At 48.4% G+C, this 26,514-nt stretch overlaps 1 protein-coding gene across 3 annotated transcripts; it reads right to left on the minus strand.

Moving 5' to 3' along the window:
* Positions 1-1,826: 1,826 nt before the first annotated feature.
* On the minus strand, positions 1,827-26,302 carry MAP3K14 (mitogen-activated protein kinase kinase kinase 14). Of its 3 annotated transcripts, none has more exons than XM_032134123.1 (16): positions 26,171-26,302; positions 18,238-18,510; positions 17,631-17,700; positions 15,197-15,404; positions 14,488-15,081; positions 13,328-13,465; positions 11,071-11,200; positions 10,252-10,383; positions 9,717-9,821; positions 8,458-8,621; positions 7,948-8,098; positions 7,012-7,362; positions 5,676-5,782; positions 4,228-4,372; positions 3,581-3,681; positions 1,827-2,498 (listed from the first exon to the last, which is right to left on the minus strand). In XM_032134123.1, exons 2-16 carry the CDS (start codon positions 18,488-18,490, stop codon positions 2,334-2,336), a joined length of 2,814 nt encoding a protein of 937 aa, XP_031990014.1. In that variant the 5' UTR covers positions 18,491-18,510; positions 26,171-26,302; the 3' UTR covers positions 1,827-2,333. The 3 variants fall into 3 exon arrangements, with proteins under 3 accessions (XP_031990014.1, XP_031990011.1, XP_031990013.1); XM_032134120.1 differs by having other exon boundaries at positions 15,197-15,407; XM_032134122.1 differs by having other exon boundaries at positions 15,197-15,407; positions 26,167-26,302.
* Positions 26,303-26,514: the final 212 nt, after the last annotated feature.

Consider the following 26,514-nt stretch of genomic DNA (forward strand, 5'->3'; position numbering starts at 1 on the left):
GAGGGCAGTGACACGGCCAAGGCTTGTGGGCTGGGAACCTGCAGCCTCACTTGGGCACTCATGGTGGCAGCAAAACAGGACTGAAGGCTTTGGACAAAACAAAGAGGGTGGATCCTGGCTAATGCTGCTGTGAGGGTACCAGAGAACATGGACATCCATGGACTCAGGGAACATGAACATCTCCATGGACATCTCCATAGGCCCTGCGAGGACATCCCGGGCCAGGGAGGGTTCGCTGCCCTTGTGCAGGTGGCCTGAGTTCAGGTTAATGCTGCAGATGCAGAGCCCAGGAGTCCTGCAGACAGTCCTGCTGCTCCCTCCCTGCTGCTCCAGGGCTCAGTCCCAATGCCAAGGCATGGAACTGGATACCAGGACATTGGAGCATCCCCCAGGTGACAGAGGCACAAGGTGCAGCCTTTGGGATGGAACCCACGGTGCTTTGGGATGGACACATCACCTCAGACTCACAGAAACAACCAAGAGTTTTCCTCCTGCCCCTCAGAGGAAGCTCAGGAAGGGAGCCAGGCATGCACTGAATGTGTGCTTGGGAGTTCCTGGGAGCCCTGGAAGAGGCCCTTGTATCCCTCCTGCTCCAGAGCTTAAACTCTTAGTAGTTTATAGCATCTGAAAAAAGAAATCGAGCCAACCTACACTTTCCCCACTCCCTCCTGGAAGACATTTGCATAATGTGTTAATTATTTACTAAAAAGCCCCTGAATGTGGCATTGCAGATATAATTAGGTGCCTATCTTGGACAATGTATTAAGTGCTTTAGAACAGAAAGTGCTATAAAAACTATACCCAGAGTGGTGACAGGTTTCATTTTTCTTCTTGAGTTCCACTTTTTTATTACATCACAACTTGAGTTTTCTGATCAGGGATGTCACTGTCTAGTGGAGCAAAACCAGCCCCTGTTCTGGGAGACCAAAGGGAAAGAGCATCCACTGTTTAAGGAGTGCTGCTCCTCAAAAAAGGAGTTCAGCTTTTCCCAGCTCTTTACTAAGTGAACTTCCCATGGGAAGACTGCCAGCATTCCTGCCCTGCTGTGTCTCCCAGCCCAGCACGGATCTGGCAGAGCCCACCTTGGCTTTTGGGAGCTGTTTCTCTGCCCAGGCTGGATGCAGAGCCCCTGCTGAGAGGCAGCCACAGAGCCACAGGGAGGGACTGTGATTTCAGGTGTGCCAGGCCTTGGATCAGCCCTGAACAAGCACACTCAGAGCTCACAGCTCCCTCGGGATCTGTTCTGAGATGGAGAAGGGCCAATGACACCCGCCCACCTGAACTTGACCTGTGAGGTTTCAGTATGTTCCAAACATTCACAAATCAGTAAAAAAACAGTTCAAAACTTAGGGCATTCTGGGCTCAGCTGCCCATCCCACTCAGTGAACCCAGTTTGAAGTGAGAGGAGGAGTGGGAAGCCTCATGAGGCCAGGCTGAGCTCACAGAACTGGGGCACTGGGCTGGATTGGGAACTGGGAGGGAGATTTTTATAAACTCTGCAACAAAATTCAGCCCTGTCACAGCTGACACAGCTGCTGTCCCTCACTCCTCCAAGGATGGGACAGTGCACCTGAAGTCCCACATCAGAGGTGGGAACAGGATGGAGGAACAACCCCTCCACCCTCCCACCAAGGAATTCTGTACTCTCCTCCTGCCCTGCCTGCCAGGGACACCAGAGAGAGCACCAGCTCCTCTGAGACCTGCAGGTAGGAGCTGCAAGCAAAGCTCTTTCTGGGAACAAAGCTCTTTTCTGATTCAAGAAGGAAGCGACTGCGGGAAAGGGTGGGAGGTGAAACCAAGAACCAGCCAGTGACTGCTGTTGATTCTCCCCATGCAAAAGGCTTGAGGTGGAAATGATGCTCCCCAGAGCCTACAGAAATGGTTTTTCCTCCAGCTGGAAGGAAGTCAGCCAGCTCCCCTCAGCACAAGCAACCCCAGCTGCACTGAGGGCACCCAACCTCCTCCTCTGGGCAAGCCCAGCAACGACCGACCTCACCTCGGAGCAAGAGCAAGAGTTCTCACCCAATCCCCCTGCTCTCCTGAAAAGCACAACCTCCTTCCTCTGAAAAGCAAGGAATTTCCACCTACCATTCTCAAGCTCTAACACACCCAAAACAAGTAATTCCCACTGTCCTGGGGAATGTCTAAGCTCAGGACATGTCTTGGAAGTGGATCAGAACAGCCAACAGAAGTGAGGCCCGAGGGCAGTGAGCTGTGATCCTGCTGCAGCACAAACAGCAGCCACTGCACTTGGTGCTCCATGGCAGGGGAGGTCAGAAGCTTTTGCAATTCCTTCTCTGCACAAGGTGCAAACCTCCAGCACAGGCAGGGCTTCAGGGCCTGTTCTCCAGCTGGCCGTGCTTGACGCGCCAGGCCCAGCTGACGCTGCAGTCGGGGGCCAGGGTGCACTGGAGCTCGATGCCAGAGTCAGGCACCTCCATGTCGTAGTGCACGGGCTGCCCCTCCTTGGTCACCAGGCTGAAGGCAGGGACGGGGATCTGCGGAGCAGAACACACAGAGCTGAGTGGCACTGAGAGTCTCCTCCAGAACATCACACCCCTCCATCACACCCCTCCGCCCAACACAAGAACAGCTCCCAGCGAGGGGCTCGTGCTTGGCAGGAACATCCTGAACTCCTCTCACAGGGAAATACCTCCCAGTTGGACTGGGCAGTGCCCACCCTGCTGCCAAAGTGCCTCCCTGAGCTCTGGGCCATGGCTGGGGGGTCCTGAGCTGTCCACGTGAGCTCCTCTCCAGGTATTTTGCTTTGTGATCCTCACAAGAACAAAATCCAGAGAGAACCAACACCACTGGAACATTTTCTGGCCTGGTGCAACATCTTTTAGAGACGATCCCATTTTACACTCAGATGAGTCACAGTCCCACAGACACTCCAGAGTTCCTTTCAGGAACAGCCAAAGCAGCTCACAGAGAGGTTCACAGGAGTGTGCCAGCATCTCCAACAGAACAAGTTGGAAGCACCCCAGCCAAGCACAGCTCCTTTCCCTGAGCTGATGCTACTGTTCATGATGAAAAAGCCATATAGTGATTCTTTAGGGAGAAGGGGAAGAGTTTATAATTGACAAGAAGGATTTTTTAAGCTGCAGCACAGGTGCTTTCTAAGATACAGATCCCTGTGGTCACTCTGACAACTGGCACTGGCTTACAATTCAGGTTTGATACTAGGTTTAGGCTGGATATTAGGGAAAATTTCTTCACTGCAAGAGTGGACAAGCATTAGAACAGGCTGCCCAGGGCAGTGGTGGAATCACCATCCCTGAAAAGGTTCAAACAATGAGTAGATGTGGCACTTGGAAATATGGTTTAGTGGGCATGGTGGGATTGGTCAAAGGTTGGACTTCATATTTTGGAGGTCTTTTCCAACCCTAATGAGTCTGTGATTCAGAAAACATCCTCTGGGACCACACTCACAACAGCAGCACTGAGCTTCTGCTTCTAAAGGTGTCCTAAGGATCCCTGAACAACTCCTGGGTCTCCCTGGCATTCAGGGGTTATGAGGCTGCAGAAGGGAAGGAATTGTTTCTGAAATGATGCACTGAACTCCCCCTCTGTGTCTCACCTGGCTGCTTATCCCTGTGGCAATGTCTCCCACCTTTGTCCTGTGGAAATCCCTGATGTGCAAATTTTCTCCACTTAGCAACTGGATCTGGATTTTCACTCCTGGAATGCACAAGAGATTCTTTAACTTCTGCTGAGCCACAAGGACCTCGCAGTCCACAGCAAAACTGACTGACAAGGCACACACATGGGGAAAAACTCTTTGTCATTAAGGATTTAATTTATGTAGGTCTTTTGCTGAGCATGGAGCTTGCTGCAGACAGCAATGACTCACAGAGCAGAGCTGCATTTAGCAAGAAAGCAGCTGAAGTGATGGATTAATTTGCACAATATGCCCTCAAAATTCTGGGTAGATGTTTGTGGTTATAAAACACTACTTGCACATAGAAGCTGCATGAAGGAGGGAACACAGGCTCTGTGTGTTCAGGAACTTCCCTGGATTTTACTGTACAGACCCAGTGCCTTCCACCCATCTGTGGAAGACTGGGCCTCCTCACAAGCCATCTTTAGGGGTTGTGAGGAGGCCCAGTCTGTGCTGGCACAGCAGCTGAAGGATAAAAGGAGCTCAAAAACTCCATATCCAGCCCCTCTAGATGGTGAGAAAATGATTCCTGGCCATTTATCCCAAGTGTGGAAATGCAGACCCACCGTTGAAGTAGCTGGGAGTGTCCGTGTGCCGGCTGCGGCTCAGCAGGTTGTTCCAGCTGCAGCTCTGCCCGTCTGCCTGGCTGTTCCAGGAATGGATCCCAGAGCTCATGGTGTCCCTCAAGCTGTGAGAAGCCTTCATGGAGTTCTGCAGGAGTAAGCACAAGTTTGTCTGAGGCTCCGAAAGAAAATGAGCTGGCAGGAGATGAGCATTAAAACAAGGTCAGGAGGAAAAAGGTGGAAATCCAGAGGGATTTAAGGCTGGGCCTTAGTCAACACTTCTGTGCCATCTGGGAAAGGGAATGGATAGCAGTGCACCAGTGTGCAGACATTATCAGATATTCTCAACAGTTAAATCAATAATGAGCTGAAAAGTTGGGTGAGAAAAGAGGAGTTGTACCAATTGGCAGGAGAATTAAGCCTGAGTTAAAATATTTGTCACTTACTGACATTAGAAACACACAGGAAAAACAATTAACTGTACAAAACCAACCACAGACCCTGTGCTGCTGCAGTGTTGGGAAGGGTCTGTCCCAGTCAATCTCACAGCATCAGCACAGTGGTCTGTACCAGCCAAAAGTCAAGTTAAATGTATGGGGTAGGTGTTAGTGGGGAAAACTAAGCAGAGTCAGAGCCCACGCTGCACACCGTGTGTGTCAACAGCTGAGCTGTGCAGAACTCCCTCAGTCCTCCTCACAAAGCACTGGAAGACTGAAAAGAGAGACAAAAATAGGACACAAAGCTGCTCCCAATCAGAACTGACTCCTGCAGATGCCAGGCTGCACAAATTTGGGACTCGATGTCTTTGAAAAATGTGATTGAAGGGCTTTTGTCCTTCCCTGGTCCAACAGGGCTTATTCCGTGTTCCTCACTGGTATTCCCTACCTTCAGAACACCAGAGAGAGCAAACCAATTTAATTAAAATTGGCATTTTAATAACTAGGACTATGTATTCATTAGTATCAATGGCTTAAAATAAGTCCATGGAGAATAGATCCATAGGCTGGGAATGAATATCCAAGATTTGGGTATCTGTTTTCCTGTCCTATTCTCCTGGTCTTTCCCTAAACTTCCCACTGGTGGCCATGGCCAGGAAGACCCTGCTCAGCTGCTTGGTGCAGCTTCTGCCTTCATCACTGCCTCCCCAGCTCTCTTCTCCTGCACAGACAGAGTTGAGGCTGCTGAGATTTTCCATATCCACACACTTGAAGCTTCCGGGGAGGATACAGCACAGGAGAGCCTCTGGAGGAAAGGATCCAAAGCAAACCAAAGCACAGCTACAGCCCTTAACACTGCAGTGGGCATGAGCTAAGCTTTCTTCCCAAGGTGCTCCCCAGCAAACTGGGTGTCAAAAAGCAGCAGCAAAGGTGAGAAACTCCAGATTTCCGTTGGTCACAGCTCCCAGTTTTCCAGAGGGGGTCAGCCAGTCACCTCCATCCATCCCCACTCACCTTCTCACTGGCATCTGACACAAAGGGGCTGTCGATGCTGAGGCACGAAAGCATTTGCTCTTGTTCTTCCAGAGAGTAAGGCTGGGAAAGGCTGTTCAGAAACAGTTCTGCAGCAAAAGGAAGAGAAGGGAGACATTTCCAGTGTTTCCTTCCACGCCTCCCTGCTCTAATCACAGCTCTGCAATTAACACCCAAAGCTTCTTCAGCAATATTTAATGAACATTCATATTGGTGCCAGCAAAACCCAACACACAACTCCGCCATGAAGAGGCCACAGCCAGCACTGTGACATGGGGAAACTGAGCCAAGAGGAGCTGGATTGTGCAACAACATGCAAAATAGCACCCAGAATTTCCCAGCTCTTGCCCATATGTCTCCTGTGAGATGTCACTCTAGATCCATCCACGTTATCAGGGAAAGGTCAAACTCAGGTACTCAGCTCTCACCAGTATCTGGATGCTTGTACTCCCTTATCTGGATACAAGGACTTACAAATACTGCAAATATTCCTGATAATATCCAGATATCCCATATATAACCAGCTCTTACAATGCTGCTGAGACTCAAAGCCATTTGAGAAAGAAGCTGCACACCAGCAACCCCTAAAATTCCTCATTCCTCAGTTTCCTGACAGTTGCAATTGAAACCACTTTCTTCTTAACTTGAAGCTTTCCATTCACTTAAAAAGACTAGAAAATATGGGAGAAAAAAAGAGTGAGATGTAGAGTTATACTGAGGCAATGGAACTGGACAAATCACTGATTTCCACACTGGATTTACTGCTGGTTTTCAAACTCTGGATTGCTGTTGGTAAGCGGATTCCTTGGCTGGTGGCTGTAGATTTTCCAATGCCCAGAACAAAACAGTTGCAGGCTGATTTTAACTGTACTGCTTTGCTTGACATGTGTCATCCCTTTATTTTTATCCTGGCTTGCCTCAATTTTTTTAAAAAAATGATGTTTGAACCCAAAATTCCAGATGAAGTTGGAATTCTGACACTGTTTATACAGTGCAAATAAGCACAAGTCTGAAACAAGCTGTTTTCTAAGACGTTCCTGCACCTCTCTCAGAAGGTTCCCTCCTGTTCAGGAGGAAGGAAGTTCTGTTCACTACCTTTGTGGCACATTTAATTGGTTAAGAACTATTAGTTTTGGTTGTTTAAAGGAAGGTTGAGCAATTTGGGTAATGAGAAAGGAACTATGAGCAAAATGACATCCAAGCTGAAAACCCGAAAATAACTGTCAACAGGCCAAGAGAAAGCAGCTGTATTTTTATCCTGCTTTCAAGCAAAAAAAAAAAAAAAAAAGCTGAATTCCTCCCCCAGCCCAGTGCTCACCAATTTCCAGCTGCTGAAGCTCTTGCTCTGAAATGGTTGTGGCTCTTTCCACGTGGCTGCAGCTCTTCAGGGGCAGAGGAGTTGAGGAGAGAGGAGGGGGATCACAGGTCTCAGGTAACTCCTTGCCCTCATTCCAGTGGGTTCCCTCAACCTCCTCTGTTTGCTCCAGAGATGGGGGTGGTAGGACTGGGCTGGCACAGGAAACTTTGACTGACAGTTTTGGGCCAGAACCAGTCTCAGAAACTGGGCTCACTGTGGGGGACAGGGATGTCTGTGCACTGTTTTCTTTGTTCAAAGATAAATGTCTGGGCTCTCTGTATTCACCTTTCCAGGGGCTTCTCACACCTCCCACTACAAAAAACAAAGGAAACAATAAATAAATACAAACATTATCAAATAAAGTAATAAAAGAGGTAAAAGTTTTCCTTTGCTGTAAGAGTTTTTGAAGTGTATTTGCTGTAAAATGCCCAGTTTCTTCAAAAGATAAAACCAGATCACCTCCACAAATTCTTGCTGTATTACAGAACCACTCAGCAGGATTAAGTTGAAATAAATTAGTGATGGTGTCAGAGGGAAGACTGAACCACAAGTGTGAGTTACAGCTAAGGATGCAATAAACCTCTGCTTGCAGTTGTGCTGCACACCAGTCTCTCCAGGTGCAGCTGACAGGAGCTCAGGCACAGCACCTGAACAAACCCACAGAGAGCTCAGCTCCTTCAGCAGAGAAGGAAGAAGAGCATGTGACAGCATACAGGAAATTATAATTTATTTGGGTGACAAACATTCGGCTGCAGGCAAAAGCCATCAACCCAAAACATGCATCAATGCTGTGAAAATGATATAGAGGACAATGAAACAGACTGGTGCTTCCCAAAGGAACAGAACCAGCAACTCTCCCAGTGGGAATACGAAGGTTTAGTTACACCAGGACATTACCTTCCTCAAGGGCCACACTGGTCTTAGTTTTGAGCTCTGACGCAGATGCCCTGTGGAGAGGCTCCTTCTCCAGCCCCAGCTTAATAATCTCAGCAGTGAGAGGGTTGCAGGAAGGTGGAATTTCCCTCAGAGGAGGCGGCTCTTTAGCGATCTGTGTAACAAACAGGAAGTGAAAGGGGCTAGACCAGAGAGGCTTCATTTGATTTCAGGAAGGTTCTTCCCACCCCGAGAGCATTTCCAACTGAAATGAAAGCATTAAGTGAGACCTGAACAGTAATTTTATTACAGCTGAATGGCTCAAAAGTCACACCCAAGTCATGAGCAGGGTACAGAAGAACAGCCCAAGCAGAGCAGGCACAAGGAATGCTCAGCTCCCAAAGCAAGGCTGGCATCCTGTCAGATGCCCAGCTGGCTCCCAGCCATCCATCCCGAGGCGAGCGCTCCCTGACCAGGAATAACAAGCTCTGGCAGCTCACCTGCCTGGCACTGCAGAGAGGCTGGGTCACTCACCTTCAGGCAGAGGGGGTGGTTGTAGTACTGGGTCCAGGGGTGGCAGCCGTTGAGCATGTGCAGCATCATGCAGCAGCTGCTCCACACGTCCACCTTGGAGTCACAGCGCTTCCCCATCACCACCTCCGGGGCCATGTGGGTTTCTGTGCCAGGCACGTAGTTCCCTAAAACCATCCAGGAGAAGAATCACCGCATGCAGGCAAGAGAAGTGCTCCAATGCCACTGGTGAGAGGCCTAAGGCAGAATCCCTCTCTTTTCAGCTGAAGTGAGAGACCTGTCACCTTCATAGAATGGAATGGGTTGGGTTGGGTTGGGTTGGGAGGGACCTTAAACCACCCAGTGCTACCCCTGCCACGGCAGGGACACCTCCCACTGTCCCAGGGTGCTCCAAGCCCCAATGTCCAACCTGGCCTTGGACACTTCCAGGGATTCAGGGGCAGCCCCAGCTGCTCTGGGCACCCTGTGCCAGGGCCTCCCCACCCTCATAGGGAGGAATTTCTTCCCAGTATCCCATCTTCCCTGGCAGTGGGAAGCCATTCCCTGTGTCCTGTTCCTCCATCCCTTGTCCAAAGTCCCTCTCCAGCTCTCTTGGAGCCCCTTTAGGCACTGGAAGGGGCTCTGAGGTCTCCTCTGAGCCTTCTCTTCTCCAGGCTGAACAATCTGAGCTCTCCCAGTTTTTCTCCATGGTGGAGGGGCTCTACCTTAACCCAAAAAGTAGCACTGTGTGCTTTTAGAAGCCGTTCCCTCTCAGACCCATCCCTTACACACAGAACAGGGATTAAGCTTCCCTTTCAAGCAAATCTGGGAGGCAAAACTTGAGCCTGATGCTAGAAAACGTACCCTTCTCTTTCAACAGCTGCATGAAGAAGCACTGTTAAGTTTAATTGTCAAAAAAAAGGAATTTTGCTTTAGTGGAGGTCAGAACTCTTCCCCACTATTTAGTGAGGTTACACAACAAGTCAGAATAGGATTTTAAAGTTTCGGTGTGGTTTCTTGCAGGGACAAAATACTGAATGCAGCATGCTGACATAATCTTACAAAACCCCTTCTAGCCTGGGAGATAAGGACCATCACCCCCCAAATTTAGGGTCATTTTGGCTGCCAGTGGGATGCCTCACAGTAATACCAATAAACCAGACACCCTGAGCAATGCTCAGCCTGGAAAATGCAGTTGCTTGCAAATCAGCCACATGTAAATCTTCAAGAGAAAGAATGAGTCAGAAGGGCAATTCTTCAGAAGACCAGCAGCAAAGCCTCACCTGTGACCAAGCACTTTCCCAGCCCGTCCGGGTGCAGGTGAGCAGAGTGGCCAAAGTCACACAGGAGGGCCCTGCTCCCATCGTCCGACAGCAGCACGTTCTCCGCTGCCAACGAGAAGGGTTCCATTAGTACCTCTGGATTAGGAGATGGGAAAAACAGTCAAAAGCACACAGAATGACAGTTTTTTAAGCCCAAAGGGTTTATTTCTCCTGAGGAGTGTCACTGGCTTAAGCAAATACAGAGCTGTAATTATCTCTGTTTATAAACCACCAATTACCTGCCCTGGAGATTCTTGTAGCCCAGTGGTGGGGCAGCCTGGGCAAACAGCCTGCCAGACCCACGGGGTGACAGGAGGAGGTGACAAATATGATATTCCCAGCAGTCTAGAACCAAGGGAAACTCTAATTTCAAACACAGATCTGGAAATCTAGTAAGTAGATCCCATAACTTTAGTAAGTAATCCCATAATTTAATCTCCAAGCAGTTTGCCTCTTCTAAGAAAAAGGAAAGAAGGTACTTCAAACACTTTCCTACCTTTGACATCTCCATGGAGAATGTTTTGAGCATGAAGATACTCCAGACCCTCTAACACCTGGCCCAGGTAGCTGAGGGCTCTGTCCTCTGGCAGGCAGCCACTCTGTTTAATGAGCTGCCCTAATGAGCCACCTAGAAAGGAATCCAGGGAGTCCATGTTAGCTTATCTTTAAATTCTCCCCAGCATCATCAGCATTCCCGGTTGTTTCCATTGAAAAAATGAGATTTTCCAGGTCTGACAGCACTTATCTTCCACACATGGCTCTGTTCCTTTTGTTTATTCCCAGAGTTTTTGCTACCCACAAAACCAGGCCTTGTTAATAAGGCTTTTTGCTGAGTGTCAGTTTAACAGTGTTGCTTTGGAGCAAAAGCAACTGCTCTGTGACCAGAACAGGCATTTCTAGGTGTAACTGACCACCAGCTCATTCTTCACAGCCTGTTTCCCATGGTTCTGGCCAGAAAAAGAGCACCAGGCAATGGAATCACCTAGGTCTGCTTAGACAGTACCGCCTCTTCCAGGGCATGTGCTCCACGTGGTGCCCTGCAAATCAACAGGAAGCACAAACCAGCCCCAGCTGTGTTTTACTGGGAAAAAGAGACACCTTGAACTGGAGTGAGGCAGGACTGGGAATTATTCCCCCCACAGCAAGCCTATTGCAGGGATTACACACACCCATCCCCACCCACTCGGGAATTCACACCAGGAACATTCTGGATGCATCGAGGAACTAACAGATTCAGATTGGGGCAGGAGGAAGAGGAGGTCAACGTGCACTGGACAGTGCCAGTGGTGCTTCCACGGTGCTGTCCCCTCCTCACCCTCCATCAGCTTCATGAAGATGGTCACCCAGGGGCCCTCCTTGACGGCACCGTACAGGGGGACCACGCTGGGGCTCGTCACGGCCGCGCACGTCGTCAGCTCCTCGGCACGGAAGCGTTCCACCTGCACCTACGGAAACAGGGAGGCACTGAGCAATTCCTGGGATGGAGCCTGACACAACTGGCCCTCTCTGGTGGCTGTGTGACAGCAGAGGCACAAGGATGGGTTAATTGGGCTTGATGGTCTTGGAGGTCTTTTCCAAACTTGATTCTGTGACCTTCCTTAACAGATCTCAGTGAGTGCAGCAAGAAGTGGGAACACTCGGGGTGATAAATCCTCAATGTCTCAGGAAAGTGAAGATTTATCACAAAAGATGCCAGCTTGCAATAACTCCAGATTAGAGCTGAGGACTGGTACCCTTCAGGAGGAAGGTAATTTCTGTCTCAGTCAAAAGAAAATTCTGACAACTGAACATTCTGCTTTTATAAAAGAGGAGAAAAAAACCCCAGGGATGGTGTAAAACTTGGCAAAAATTCAACTTCCCCAAAGCAGGAGGGAATACAAAATATGTCCACAAGCAGTGATCTGCATGGTCACCAAATTTTTAGGTGGTGTTCATCCTGAAAATGGTTAAAGAAAAACTTTATTCGCTAAGTTCAGCCAAACTAAATAAAACAAGAATTTGCTGAAGTCCAGAAGGAAAACATGAGTCATGAAGATTCTGGTGGGAAAAAGATGCATCATGTTTCTTCACTGTCAGCAATCCAGCTATAGCTGGCTTTCTTTCATCTCAATTTGGAGAGCAGGTACTTCCAACACCAGGTCTGGTGAAAGAAGGCGAACTAGTGCCCTCCTCTCACAGGCAGGCAGCAGGAACTGGGGACAGTTACTCATGGAAAATTAAATAGATCATAGAGAAGTGTCCAACTGGCATGTTAGAACTCTCTGCTTTCAGAGTGTGAGCTAAGAAGATGCATTTCTGATATAAAGAAGCATCATTTATCCTTCAGTAATTGGGGGGGAAATGACATTTTGAAAGACTTCAGCTTCTCCTACTTTCATGTTTCCCTTTTCAGCACAACCATCCTCCTTCCTGAAAATACACCCCACAAGGAACAGCTATTTCTCCCAAGACTGTGGATTTGCCACATGGATAATGCATTTAAATAGCTGCACACTGACAGGAAACAGGCTGGTTGTGTCACCACTAAATTTCACACCTGAACTGTGAGGATGCAGAATAGGAAGTAATTTCCTACGTGCTTGAGAGATGTTTGTTTCTATAGCTGACAACTGAAATGGTTAAAGAAATACACACACTGGTTTGTCTTGCCACTTACATCTTTCCACAGGGAGCACAGCAAGCTGAGCCCTGTGTAAATGGGGGAAAATGGACATTTTAAACTGAAAAATGCAAGTTACGGTTCTTTGGGCACATAATATTTTTGTACTCAAGAAAAACACTTCCCACATGCTTGTTGAAGTTTTCTAGTGGAGGAATGTGAGAAACATCAGTTCACAAGGGTGATGAAACTATTCAAGTGTAAGTTCAAATAAAACAGTTTACATTTTCCTCCTCTCCTTGCATTATCCCTCTGTCTGCATCCCTGAGGCCCCCATGGCAGCCTACAAACCAATACCCTGATCCAGGTTATATTCCACACACTTCCTACATTGTGTGACAATGGCACATCCTGGAGTACCATAGATTATAGTGCCAGCTCCTGGAAAAACACACATCCTTTGCTGCATCTGGAACAGCATCACCTCAGAACAATGTGCCAGCACTGCAGATGACACTGAGGAGATGAAAGCTGTTTTCAGAGCCTACTGACTGCCTTGGGTTTTTCCTACTCTATTCCTTTTTCAACAGGGAAATAAATACCTGCCATGTAACCATTTACACCAGACATGGCTTGAGATAAGAATAGTTAGATAACAGACAACCCCACACAGCTGTTGCTCCCCTGCAGTCACTCACAATCATTCAGAAATCTCTACTCTTGCCTCAGCACCCAGGATCCCTTTCAGCACACTTTAAAGCCAAGTGAACTTATTTCTGGCTGCTGAACTTGACCTCTGTGCACATAGAGGTCCTCCATCTGCTTCTCTCTCTGCCATCAGCCTGAAGTTTTCCCTTGGACACAACAGCAGCACTTCACCATGACTGTACAAGGTCCTTAGGAGGACCTGGGAGAAGTTCTCTCTCCATGTGCTTTCCTGTGCCAGGACCCGCCTTCTCTCACACAGAATTACCTTCTTGGCAGCACACTGAAATCCTGTCTGCTTGTCCTCTATCTTGTACACTTCCCCAAAAGAGCCAATGCCCAAGGAACCATGGCACTTGGTCCAGTGAACCTCTTCTCGGTACTCGTAATCCACCGGCTTCAGCTTCTGGAAGTCCAAATAGAAAACAAGATGAAGCAAGGAAAGAGACACTTAAATGTTGAGCTGCACAGACAGAGATCAGCATTCCCAGAAGCAGCACAAGGACAGCACACCTCTAGAAATCCCAGTCCAAGATTACTTCTCTCACAGGCTTGAGATGAAACCATACAGAATCAACCTATTTGATTTCTGTGGGCTCTATTGGATCTAAACGAGTGCACCCCACCTTTGTAAAGAAAGGCCACTACGATTTGGATGGCTTTGGAGCAGCTCTGTGTTCCTCCCTTCTCATGCAGGACATAACTACAAAGCTAAATCCTACAACAAACCAAGACTCCCATGACTAAATGCAGGCACTATGTTAAAGCTTTTCTGCAGTCAGTAGATGGAGACTGTGCCTTAGGTGTCAGTGTGAACACGTTCAGGCAGGTAAGGGACACCCTGAATTCCACAGACCATACTGACAGGGTCACACTGATTCCAGGGAAGTCCTCCAGGAGGACTTGAAGATGTTGAGGGAGAATTGAATTCAGAAGTGAATCATGTCTCTAGAATTTAAATGCATTTCTGTGTCCAGGCCCTGTGCTTGGCAAGGGACGCTGCAGGAGCTGCTGGTCCCAGCAGAGGCACAGACTGGCCTCCTGCACCTCCCCTTCTACCCAGCCCTGGTTTCTGTCACAGCCCAGCTCATCCAGAGCCAATAAATATTGCAGCCTGGCTGAATGGATTAGGCTCTTCCCCAGCAAACAGAGGACATGGCTGAAGACTGACTAAGCACAGAACCACTGCTCTGTCTCTGAGCCTGCGTGTCTGGTGACTGAGCACAGCATGGAGTCGGCAGTCTGAGACAGACAGGGCTTTAATCCCTGCCGAAAACAACTCAGCATCGTTATCTGGCAGCTTCAACCAGATCCAGAACCATTGAGAAACTGCAGTTATAGAAGTAAGCACATGGATGCAGATTATCCCTCTCCCAAAGCCCAGGAGAAACTCTGCCTCCCACCACCCCAGAGTGTGGCTCAGATCACCTCGTTCAGCAGCACGCCTTCATTTTCACTCGCTTCATGGAATTGTTCCTTCGGCTCCAGCCCACCTCCTCTCCACGTTTTGGCCAGGCTGGCTAAATTTTGTGGTTCACCAAAACTCACGCTCCCCTTCAAGGCATCTACCAAATATTCTTCCACAGAAAGCTTGTCTGAACTGGTTTGCACAGACTGGTTGATGCATTTGGTGAAATTGTATTCTAGGTTTAGGCCAGATAAGCGACTGTCTTGATAGTTGAGGTCACCATGGAAGTATGTGTCCAGAGCATTCCATTTCATGGCATGGAGAGGATTGTCCACATGTGGGAAATGGGGGGGAAGGATGTTATAGGGAAAAGGATGGAGAGTCTCAGGCTGGGGAACAGTGTCCCTCTGTTTCCAAACATGATTAAGGCACTGAATAGGGCTGATCAGCTTGTGCAGTTCAGTTTTGTATTGGCTCCTTGGGGAATGGAGTTTGCCCGTGGACAAAACTCTGTCAGGCTTCTCAAAAGACAGTGGATCATAGCCCAAGTCCTTGTTAAATTCAGGAACCCAAAAACTGTTTCTATAAAGAGTACTTTGGTGTGATTCATCCTCCTAAAAACAAAACCAAAGAGCTGAGCAGGAACCTCAGTACAGACACCCAAAATTCACCCAAGAGCTGTTAAGGAGTTTGCAGGGACAGTACAAAAGGAAGGTCGAAGATTCTCACCTGGACGGGAATTGGGGTGCAGCTCTCCTGTTCTGGAGTTCTTGGACTTCTCCTGCCAGCAGCCACAGGCTGTCCTTTCAGCTTGGATCTTTTCTTGTGCCGTTTCTTCTTGGCCCTGCCTCGGTGCCTCCCTCTCCAGGTGGGTGCCATCCTCCCCTCTGTGGCATGGGCCACATTGTTGGGGATCTGATCGAGACTGTCTGAGCGGCTGCTGGAAACCAGAACACAGCAGGGCTCTGAGATGTGACAGGGGAAGCACAGCTCAGGTGACACCTCCGACCCACAGAAAGAGAACTGGCAACTCTGCCTCCTGAGAGTCAAAGAACAAAGAACTAAAACACAACTTCTTGCCTTCTAATGGGGGCAAGTCCAAGGTCCAGGCACAGCAGCACCTCTGGCATTGTATAAAAGAAATGGTGGCGTGTGGGGGAAGCGAAACATTAAAGTGTCCCAGGGTTTACAAGTTCTGGAAGAACAAAGAGACTGGAACATGCAGTCACCGAATGGTTTGGGTTGGAAGGGACCTCAAAGCCCATCCAGTGTCACCCCCTGCCATGGCAGGGACACCTCCCACTGTCCCAGGTGGCTCCGAGCCCCATCCAGCCTGGCCTGGGACACTGCCAGGGATCCAGGGGCAGCCCCAGCTGCTCTGGGAACCCTGTGCCAGGGCCTGCCCACCCTCCCAGGGAACAATTCCTTCCCAATATCCCATCCAGCCCAGCCCTCTGGCAGTGGGAAGCCATTCCCTGTCCCTTGTCCTGTCACTCCAGCTCCTTTGTCCAAGTTCCTCTCCAGCACTCTTGTATGTCTCTTTTTTGAACATAGCAAAGCAGAGGGAAAAGCACTGCATCTCTCCAGGCTGTTCTGAGACAGTTTGTGGGTGATTTCTAGTGAACACAGAGATGATGAATAAATGCAGTCTAGTTTAAAAAATTATTGAAAGTAATAAATGAGTTCATAATATCAACAGCTGCTCTACTTTGAAGGAAAAGAGCTTTGCACAGAGAAAAGGGATGTCTAGGTGCACTCAAATAAAACAGATTCCAAAAGCCAAAATGTGCTGGCTTGTAAAGCTCAATACTACAACATGATTTCTAGGAATGCACAGATATACACAACACTCCAGCTGGGGTCTGCACAAAGAGATGAACACTCAAAGAGGGATATTTGCCTCAGGGTCAGAAAGCAATGATCTCCAAGGTTCCTCTCAACCCAAACATTCTGTGATTCTATCATTCAATACCAACCATAGCAGTTAGATTTTTTAAATTAAGCTCTAAGAGAAAACAGGATTTTTGACCTTCAGATGAAGCAATTTGACTGTTCCGTTGACTCAGAACAGTTCTGAGACATTTCTCTGCCTTTCCTGATCACTGATGCAGGGCACAGCCAGCACTGCTCTCTCCATCTTTTCCTGATGTTTTAGTGCCAAAAGATGCCATAAGTAGAGGTCTGGTTGGTGGCATCAGCACAGCGCCTTGAGCCTGAACACACAGCTGGTGTGCATCCCAGAAAACCCCAGAACCCACATAAAACCCCTCAGAAATGGGGCACTTTGCACTTCTTCAGATGCTTCATGAGACAACATCATAAAGCCACTGGAGAGTGTCAAACCACACACCCCACAAGGTGTCTGAAGCCACCAGGAAACAGGCAGCACCTAATTCTGTACCCCAGTCACCCATTTCAGGGTGCTGGGGCTGCCTGATGGGGCTCCAGTGCTCCAGTATGTGCCTCAGAAAGCTCCAGTATGTGCCTCAACACCAAGATATTCTTCATGAAGAACAAACAGCTCACTCTCAGGGCACTCCAGAAAAGCAATTCCCAGGCCTCCACTTGTCCATCACAAGTGTCACTGTCCCTTTTACCACTTCCAGCATCTCTGTGTTCACAACTTCTGTTGCTGATGCTGTCACTAAGCAAAGGTTCTCTCACCCCCTTTTACCCTTCCAAGAAATTAAGCTGTTCCCTTTTCTGAAGACTCCTTCTAGCAGCAGCCCAAGTTTCACACAGCTTTTCAGCAGATGGTGTAACAGTTTCAAAACCAGCAGCACAGTTCAGTTAAAAAAGACTGAAAAATTCTCCTTGGATCCTTCTACTTCAAGCCTACGACCCTTAAAAAAGCCCATTTCAAAAGAACTTTGACCATCCAGAAACAGAGGCAGAAGGCTACAAGGGCAGTAAATCTGCAGGCTTTGACAATAACACAATGCAAGGTGTTTCAGGTGGTTTGTGCCTAAACTTGTACTTTTTCCTAACAGGAAGATATTTTGGGGAAGACACATTCTTACCAGGCCTCAGACTGAAGAGCTAATTCCAACAGGAGTGCTTTTGGAAAAATATTTTAAGTGCAGAGAGCCGGAGTGATTTGGAACAAGCACAAGTCAGCAGACACAACAGTGAAGAGGGGTGTTTGTGTTAAGAGGTCTCTCACCTGTAACGTTTACTGTGGGCAATAAAGGATCTCTCTGATAAAGTGGGGCTGAACTCCTGACTGTTTTCACCTGTGTGAAAGAAAACAGGATCATCACTTGTCTTAAGCCAGGCAAAGTCTCTCCCAGTAACAACTGGACTTAAACAGCTCCACCACTGTGCTAAATGAGTGATCCAGACAATCACTGCACAGTCATGTCACACCACCCACACTACATTCTTCCTCCCCCACAATTAGGAGGCTTCCCAGCTATCTCCTGATCCCCCAGCTCTTTCCCAGATGACAGCTTTGCTTTAGTTTCCTCCTCTTTATCCCCTCTTTTAAACACCTTTCAGAAGTCAGCCAAGAACAGGTGACCCACAGGACACAGATCTGGTCGAGGTGCACGGGCCTCATGCTGGTCTGTTATTTATGCTTTATTCAGTGGATGCTGCCACATTATTAGGAGATTTCATGAGCTTCCTAAATAGAGCCTGGGATGTGTCATCAGCTCCACCCCACTTGGGATTACAAATAGATGTGGTCTCAGCTCTCCAGGAGCGCCGAGGGAGTGAAATCTTATCCCTCCTTACACATTCCTTTTTCTCAATGAAGCGCAGCTACTCACATTCTGCTTGGGCAATAATAGAAATTGATGCACAGCCTCCTTCTGTTTCTTCTTTTGCTGTTCCTTTGGTGATTACATCATTCAGGATTTTCCACTGACTGTGAAAGATGACCTTCTTTGAATCTTCTACTTTGCAAACACTGCTCTGCTTTTCACTCACTGTCTCTTTCAGCCCCTCAGCAGCCGTGAGCTCCTTCTTGTGCTTGACGGCTGGATCAGGAGCTCCTTGGCATGCAATTCCCATCACTGCCATTTCCCAGGTTCACAGAGACACTGAGCAAGAACAGAAAAACAAAACACTTGTCAAAATACTTCACAGACAGAAGCAGCTTCAAGTTCACGAGAAACAGGAGGCTCCTGAAGGTATCAGATTAATAAATAATTTAAACTAAATCAAGGTCCTGCCCAAGTTCTGAGCTGGAGAAAAGCCCTGGAGTGCCAGTCCTCCATTTCTGACTTGGACCACTGAAGATCTGAATATTCAACATTCTCATGACTGAAAATATGCAACTACATGGGTTTCAGAGAAATTTAATTCTTGGTATATTCCCTTCACTTCCAGACAAACAGTGAAACCAAAGAGAAGAAGGAACTCCCATATCACTAAACAGGAAGAATATTCATCCCTGAAAAAAGGAAAAAAGGGAAGACATGAAAGTTCTTCTCCTAGAGTGCACCTGGGGGGAATTATACTGTGCTCTCACACCACATGAATGGCCATAAACTCAGCTAATTCCCTTTTTCCCTAAGCTCAGTCATCCTCAAAGCCATTCCTCATTCTCCCCCAGTGAAGCCAGGCTCGACAGCCAACCTGACCATCCTTGGTGCTCCCTTCCTTCTTCTACATCACCAACAACTTCTGCAACCCTTGCTCAAGCCTATCAGAAGCAGAGCTCTTACAGAGTGCAGGATTCATGGAAGTTGGTGTTGGATAGAGGACAGCGACGGTGCTGGAACAGATCCCTCTGCCGGGCAGCTGGGGAGGGGATCAGCACAGGCTGTGAGCTGACCAGGAACACAAATGGAGCTCCAAACAAGTCCCAGCACAGGCCAAACCTTGGCCAATTGGCAGCACAGGGGAAGGTGGAAGGGAGCCAGGGATGGAAAGGAAGAAGCATAAATCAGCATGGAAGCAAAGCACTGAGGGACAGGATGGGGATACCCAGGGGTGAAAATCAGCAATATGGAGAGTGAGGAGTTCCCTACAGCACCAGCCTCTGGGGAATGCAGCTTTGGCTTAGCCCCTGATCCCCTCACCTTGGATTCTGGAGAGGTTAAACCAGTTGTTTCCTTATAAACCAGAATATGCTCTGTTGCCCCTTAAGAGCAGAGATCCCTCCCTTGTACCAGTCCTCCCAAAGCACAAGTATAAAACCTTAAAATGGACATTTCCACCCTAAACAACCCATGGAAGTTCAGAAACCTTGGGCATCATATACAGGCATTAAATACCACAAACCCAGGATAGGACAAGGAGGGACATTTTAACAGAGGCCAAGAAAACTGAGATATCAGCACCACTACAGGAGCACACCTCGAGGCTCATCAGCTTCAATCTGCACAAATCTTTCTTCTTCTTTTTTTTTTTTTTTTTTCCTTTTTCCTTTCCCTTTCCTTTTTCCTTTCCTTTTTTCCCCACCTTGAGCAGCTGCCTGGGGCAAACAGGACATTTACTCCAACAGGCTCCTGGCAACAGAGATGAATCAGGAAAATGACAAAATGAGTGGGTGCTCCATGCCTGAAGGACCACCAAGGAAAAGGGAGGCATTTGGGAGCCAAGTGCATGAACCTTGGTGCAGTGAGTCACCTAACAACCTGGCAGGTATACAAGGAAAGTCAACAATGACCACATTCAGTGGCCAAACAGAGAACAGCTGCTGTGCAAAAGAAGTGCTGATGACAGTATCCCACTCATTACGGCCGTCCTGCTCCCTCTCCTCTACAGAAATTATGTCAATTCTCAATGCTGTAAAATAATCCCTTGGAGCAGCAGGAGCAGAGCCTGCCAGATGACTAACCCAGCCACCAGTGACCAAACTGACAAGTTCAGAGCTATTTTTATCCTCACTCTCTCCTGACTTGCATTAACTGTCTCTCCTTGCCCTCCCCTCACCTTCAAGGTCCTCCAGCGCAAACCAATTCCCATCGCCAAAAAACACAGAATTCTACAAGTCCCTCCTAGGCTGAGTCAAAGGAGAACAGAGAAAGGGGAGAAACAAAACTGCAAGTCCTTGTTGCCCTCTGAAATGGCAAAGAATAACAAGGAAACATAACTGAGATTAAAGTCAACAAAGCTCTACTTCACTTGCAGACTCAAAGAGACCGAGGCAGCAATTGTGAGCAACGGCCTCGACCCGGGCAGAGCTCAGCCAGTTTAATGTGTGACTCAGGTCTGTGGGGCTGTGCAAGACCAGAACCTGCAAGTCCAGCCTGGTTTAACTGCTGCTGCACAATGTTGAGTCCTTGGAAAAGTCAAACACCAACTATTTTTGTGGTGTGTACAGCAAAGCACGGTGGGCAGAAGTTGTGATTAAAAATAAGCAATCAGAAATTTTAAATAGTTTTTGAAGCGTAACTCCTGCCTGGAGAAAAGGAGGCTCAGGGGGACTTTTATTGCCCTCTACAGCTTCCTGACAGGAGGTTGAAGCCAGCTGAGGGTTGGGCTCTGCTCTTGGGGAACAAGAGACAGGACAAGAGGAAACGGCCTCAAGTTGTGTCAGGGGAGGTTCAAGTTGGATATTGGGGAAATTTCTTCACTGAAAAGCTGGTCAGGCATTGGAATGGGATGCCCAGGGCCCACCCATCCCTGGAGGCGTTCAAAAAACAAGCAGACACGGCACTTCATGGTATGGCTTAGGTGGGATTTGGTTGAGGGTTGGACTGAATAACCATGGAGGTCTTTTCCAACCTCAGCGATTCTGTGATTCAGAACTGAACAGGCCTGACTCATCTCTGTGCACGTGGAGGGGGCAAAGAGAGAGACAAAGTGCTCCTGAGTCCCACTAATTCGGACACAGGCACTCGGTCTCTGCCCAGACCCCACACACAGCCCTTCCCAGGGAACTCCAGATAAAAGGGAGCCTGGGGAGCAGCAAATGGGTCCCTGAGGATGCACAGGAAGCCCACTAAGAGCAGGATTTACCCACATGAGATGCTCTGGAGCTGCGGTTGCCCTGCCTGTTTACGTGCTCCAGGATGAGCACAGCTTCCTGTACAGACACAAGGCACAGACATGCGACACGGGGAGCTTCACGCTCCTGAGCTGGAGGGTGGTTGTGTCCTACCCAGAACTGCTTCTCTGGTTTTCAAAACCTCCTCTCCCTCAGCCAGGTCACTTAGATACAGCTGTAATTCTCGCTTTCAATATCCCTGACTTTCTTCCTTCTGTGGACATGTGATGGGCTCGTTATTTTCAAGGCAGAAAGTGGAAGTCAGGTAATGATGCAGGAGATAAGAGTGGATACTGTACTCCTAACCCACAACGGGCTTTTGATAGCAGCCTAAAGCTTGTTTGCTCCTTATCTTCACTAAGGATTTACTCACCTTGGGTTAACTAATGTTAGTTCCCACTGCTGTAAAACAGAAAGTGTGTTTTTACAGAATGAAAGCCAAACAGTCTCAGTTGCGCTGTGAAGGCACCACTCTGATGGCAACTCCTCCCTCACATAATGTGTGGGAGAAAGTAAAGTACTGGATAAGGTCACCTGAGACTTGTAGGGAGTCAGAATTAATGAGATACTCAAACATTATTAACGTAAGAGATAATCACATGCTTTCTGCTCTTTTAAAACCACCTCCCCCCTTCTCTAAACAGGCTCCTCTTCAGCTCTTCCATCTCAACTGGAAAATGTTTGGAGCAGGGGCCTTAAAAGAGCATTTCTGTGTTTCATGAAATCGTTGTGGAAGGAACTCAGAGCTGGACAAGAGCCATGCAAACACCTTTTCAGCACTGAACACCATAATATGGGATCCTGCTTAGTGAGCCCGGCCCCAATCCCCCTGGACAATGGCTTTTGGGAGAATTTCACTGAATGCTTTGCGCACCAGCCCATAGATTTGGTCAAAAAAGACTTGGGAAAGAGCTTTAAAATATGCATAAGACTTCCTAAGTCGACTTCACCGAATGGAGATTTCTTCTCCTCATCTGAGTGTACCCATGCAGCAGCAGTTTCACACTGACATTTAGTTTGAAAGGAAAGAAGAAGAAAAAAAAAAATGTTGTTTCAGTGAGGTTTCCCACTTCCTTATGGAGAGGAGTTCTGAGCACAGAGCACTAACTCAGGTTGCCTTTGCAGCTGCTGCTGGCTTGATCAAACACAAGGAGCATTTTTAGCCATGTTGCTTTGCTGACCACCACAACAAAGCAACAGCTGGGAAGAGCCAGGAATTTCTGCATCACTAGAGCAGGGAATGTCAACTGAGAAGAACACCACACACCTTTTGGGGACCTTCCAGTCCTAACAGCTGTCAGTGAGCATGGGAGAAAGTGCCAAGTCTGCAGCTAAAAGAACCTACACAGAGTATTAGCTGCAAAATCCTGGTGTAAAGCCATCAAACCTTGTCAAGAAACAGGTTCTTTCAAAGGAAAAAAAAAATAGATGATACTTGTTACATGGATGGGTCACATTAAAAATCTGGTTTGGTTGGGGCCCAAGGCATGTGTGTATTCATATATCCTTTATAAATATACTTTATGTATATAGGTGTGTGTATATACATATATATATGGAAGGATTCAAGGCCAGGTTGGATGGGGCTTGGAGTAACCTGGGATAGTGGAAGGTGTCCCCATCCATGGCAGCAGGTGAAACTGGGTGGGCTTTAAGGTCCCTTCCAACCCAAGCCATTCCATGACCGTTTGTACAACGCTTTCAGACCCTGGGCACCACTTCCCTCCATCCCTGCCTCCTCTCTGCCTGGATGCCACTCATGGGCTCCCCTGCCTGCCCACGTTTCAGATGGAACTGAAATTAAGACGGTTCCGTTTTTGGCCGAGGCAGTTTAAAGCCTGTTACTGCAGCCCAGGCCTGGGGTGGAGATTTAAACTGCTCAGAGCTGTCAGCAGGACAAGTTTCAGTTTGTGTCAGAAGAGACTTTAAAAAAGCAGTTGTAGCACTCAACAGCCCCCCGACCTCAAAACACACTTAATGCTGCTTTAAGTGAACTTGTCTAAGAGAAAGGAAAAAAAGACACTTCCCTTGTGTATCTAAGAGCCCCAAAGTGAAAATAAATAGAATGCCTGACTGATTAAAATCCTGGTGAGTCAGAGCAGCAGTTGCTATTCCAGGGAGCTCTCAGCCTTCACCTCCCCTTCGATAACCACTGTGACCCATCCAGCCATTCCAGGGCTCCTGCACAATCCCCTCTGGTCCCTCTCATGGTATCCACAGATTTATCTGAGGAGCACCAGGGGAAGCTAAAAACCTTCTCCCCAAAGCACCACAAACTCCCTGTTTGAAGCACTTCACTATCAGCCCTATGTATGAGCACGTTATGTTACAAACGATAGTCAGTATGTAAACAAGTTCTTTAAAGTGGTTTGATAGTAAATACTCCCAAATCCTGTTTCAGCCACTGGTGTTGCTTACTGTAAACATCAGGATAATGAGCCTCAACTGTTTTTTTTAGTTGTCAGACATTAAGATATTGCAATAGTTTGGTTACAAAATCTGCAGAGAAATATTTGACTGGGTTTAACTATCAGCAGATTTCTAAAAGCACCCAAACACACCTTTATCCTCAATTCCTTGAAGACAGCCTGAGCACAGCTCACCCCTGAACAATTCTTTTCATGTTGCTGAACAAAGATATGAGCACCACCATTTGCCCAGAGCTTACAAACACCACCACAAGCTCATTCCCTCGAAGAATGGCTAGTTTATCCCAACCACTTTGTAAACACAGAGAACAGAAATAATCAGAACAAACTTCAGCCTGATAAGGATTTGCTTCCCAGCTGTTCTCACACAGCTCTCAGGCCACTGCTTAACAACATCCTGGCTTTGACAACCCACTTGTGAAGTTAGTTCCTAAACTACAACTAAGTGATACAGTAAAGCACCTAAAGGGACAACTTCCACCAACCACCACAAACACGCCTGAAAATCAATTCTGCCCAAGCAGGTGGAGCCAGACTGTCACCAGTTGTTACTTTACACTGCTTTGCAGCTTTACATTTCAATCATTTATAAAATCCATGTAAATCTATGGGGAAGCAGTAAGGCTGGGATGCCAGGAAAAATCAACCCAAAAGTTTAGTTAAATTTAGCATAGACAGAAGCAGTTCTATATGATCTTAGTTTATGGTTGGTCCTGCAAATTCAATTGTGATGATGCCATGCTATAAAGTCAAAATATGAACTGATTGGGATGATTTCTAACTGGCCAGCCTGAGCAGACTCTCATGAGACAAACTCCCACATGAACTGTGGAACAGAACTGCCTTTAGGCAAGACAAGGTCCATGTTCTTCAGGGCCCTGATGTCACTAAACCGTGATCAGCAAAGCCCAGTCTCCTAGAGACTCAGTTCCCACGTGTCTGTCCCTCCTCCTGGTCCCTCCATGCATCCAGATCTCCCTCTCCCAGTATGTCCAGACCCTTTCCTAACTCAGGGCTCTTTTACTCCCGGTCAGCTGCTCATCTCAGAACCTGGAAATCTTCCTGTCCTCCAGACCTTGATCCCTCTCTCTCCACCAACACATCTGACACTTGCCAGCAAAGTTCAAAAGTCACAGAAGGAAAGCTGAAGAGTTATGGTCACTTTGCCTCCATCCTCTTGGCAATTATAATAATAATTCAGCACCTCATCTCTGGTACAACAACTCAGCTCTACCCCCTCCCGTTTAACACGGAAAGAAGACTCAGGACAGACTCATTAAGTTCATTACCAGTGATGTTGGATCAGGTCCCACAAACCCTTTAGGTTTTCAGTTATGTTTGTTTGTTATGCTCCTTCACAGCGCTCTACAAGATTCAGTCTCTTAATACAGTTAAAATTTAATAGTTAATAGCAAGTGACTCATTCCCAAGGAATCCGGTGGCCGTGCCAATAACAGATTTCAACTGAGGTAAAATGCAATAAAGCAGCTCACTACAGACACACTCAATTCAACTATTCTTATCACTAATGTCACAGCACAGAAGCGCGAGTTATTACTCATAAAAGGGTTCAGAAAGCCGGTCGAAAAAGAAATTCAGACTTTGTTTATAGGTGCTGGTTTCAGACTGCTGCGTCGTACATGTGCGGAGCACTCAACACATGTTTCTAATGTAACCAGTTAAAGCTGACAGGAAGCATCTGAGATCAACCACAGCAGCAACTTATTAATCAGCAAAGAAACACTTTAACCTTTTGCCAGAAAAAAAAAAAAAAAAAAAAAAAAAAAAAAAGAGAATTAGGCATTTAGTTGTGTCAAAGAGACGCTCAGAGGGAAAAGGACCGGGTGGTTCAGGTGAATTAAGGTCTGGCTCGGTTGTGTTGTGATGAGCTGCGCTCATTCCTGCCTCATTCTCACCTCTCCAGGGCCAGGGACCGGCGAAGTCCCTGCACCGGGACCCCGGGGAAGCGGGGAACTCAGGGAACTGAGGAGCCTGGGGCACCAGGAGATCAGAGAATCGGGTAGCCCAGGGCACCGGGAGCTCGGAGCACCGGGAGCCGCAGACTCGAGAAGGCGCCGGGCAGCGCAGTGACATCCACGCTCCGAACACACACACACAGCGCTGCGGCGGGAGCGGCTGCGGCGGGGCTCGGAGAGCCCGTCAGCCGCTCGGAGCCCCCCGGCCGGGCCGGGGCTCCTCACACGCTGCTCCCGCCGGCAGCCGCGGAAGCTCCGCCAGGCCCTACCGGGCAGATACGTCCCGCGGCTCCCGGACCGAACGCCGCCCCTCGGACCCGGATCCCGCCTCCGCGGCGGTGGCCAGGCCCGCACCTACCGCTCCGGCTCGGCTCGGCTCGGCTCGGCTCGGCTCGGCTCAGCCCGGTCCAGTTCTGCTCAGCTCGCCCGGCACAGCCCGGCGCGGCCCCTCAGGCCTCTCGGCGGCTCCCGCTCACTGACAGGCGGCACCCAGCGACGCCCCGCCCCCTGTGTCCGCACAGCCAATCACCGCCCCCTGTCTCCGCATGGCCCCGCCCTGCCTCCCGCCGCGCCCAATCACCGCGCGGTCCTTGCTCCGGCTCCGCCCCCCCGGCGCGGCCCCGGCCGGCTGGATTTCCCAGAAGTGGGCGTGGTCTGCTTGGCAGAAAGCCCCGCCCCGCGGCTTCTCCGGGCGCCTTCGCG

Source organism: Corvus moneduloides, chromosome 26, assembly GCF_009650955.1.
Source record: "Corvus moneduloides isolate bCorMon1 chromosome 26, bCorMon1.pri, whole genome shotgun sequence".
NCBI lineage: Eukaryota > Metazoa > Chordata > Aves > Passeriformes > Corvidae > Corvus > Corvus moneduloides.

Bases quoted from the DNA above. Each gene is read 5' to 3' on its own strand.
- MAP3K14 (XM_032134120.1), bottom strand. From the start codon at position 18,490: ATGGCAGTGATGGGAATTGCATGCCAAGGAGCTCCTGATCCAGCCGTC. The intron at 8,622-9,716 runs GTGAGGCTTTGC...GGATGGTTTTAG, and splicing joins GGGAAAGTGCTTGGTCACAG to GGAACTACGTGCCTGGCACA. The intron at 4,373-5,675 runs GTGAGTGGGGAT...TTACTCCTGCAG, and splicing joins TGTCAGATGCCAGTGAGAAG to AACTCCATGAAGGCTTCTCA.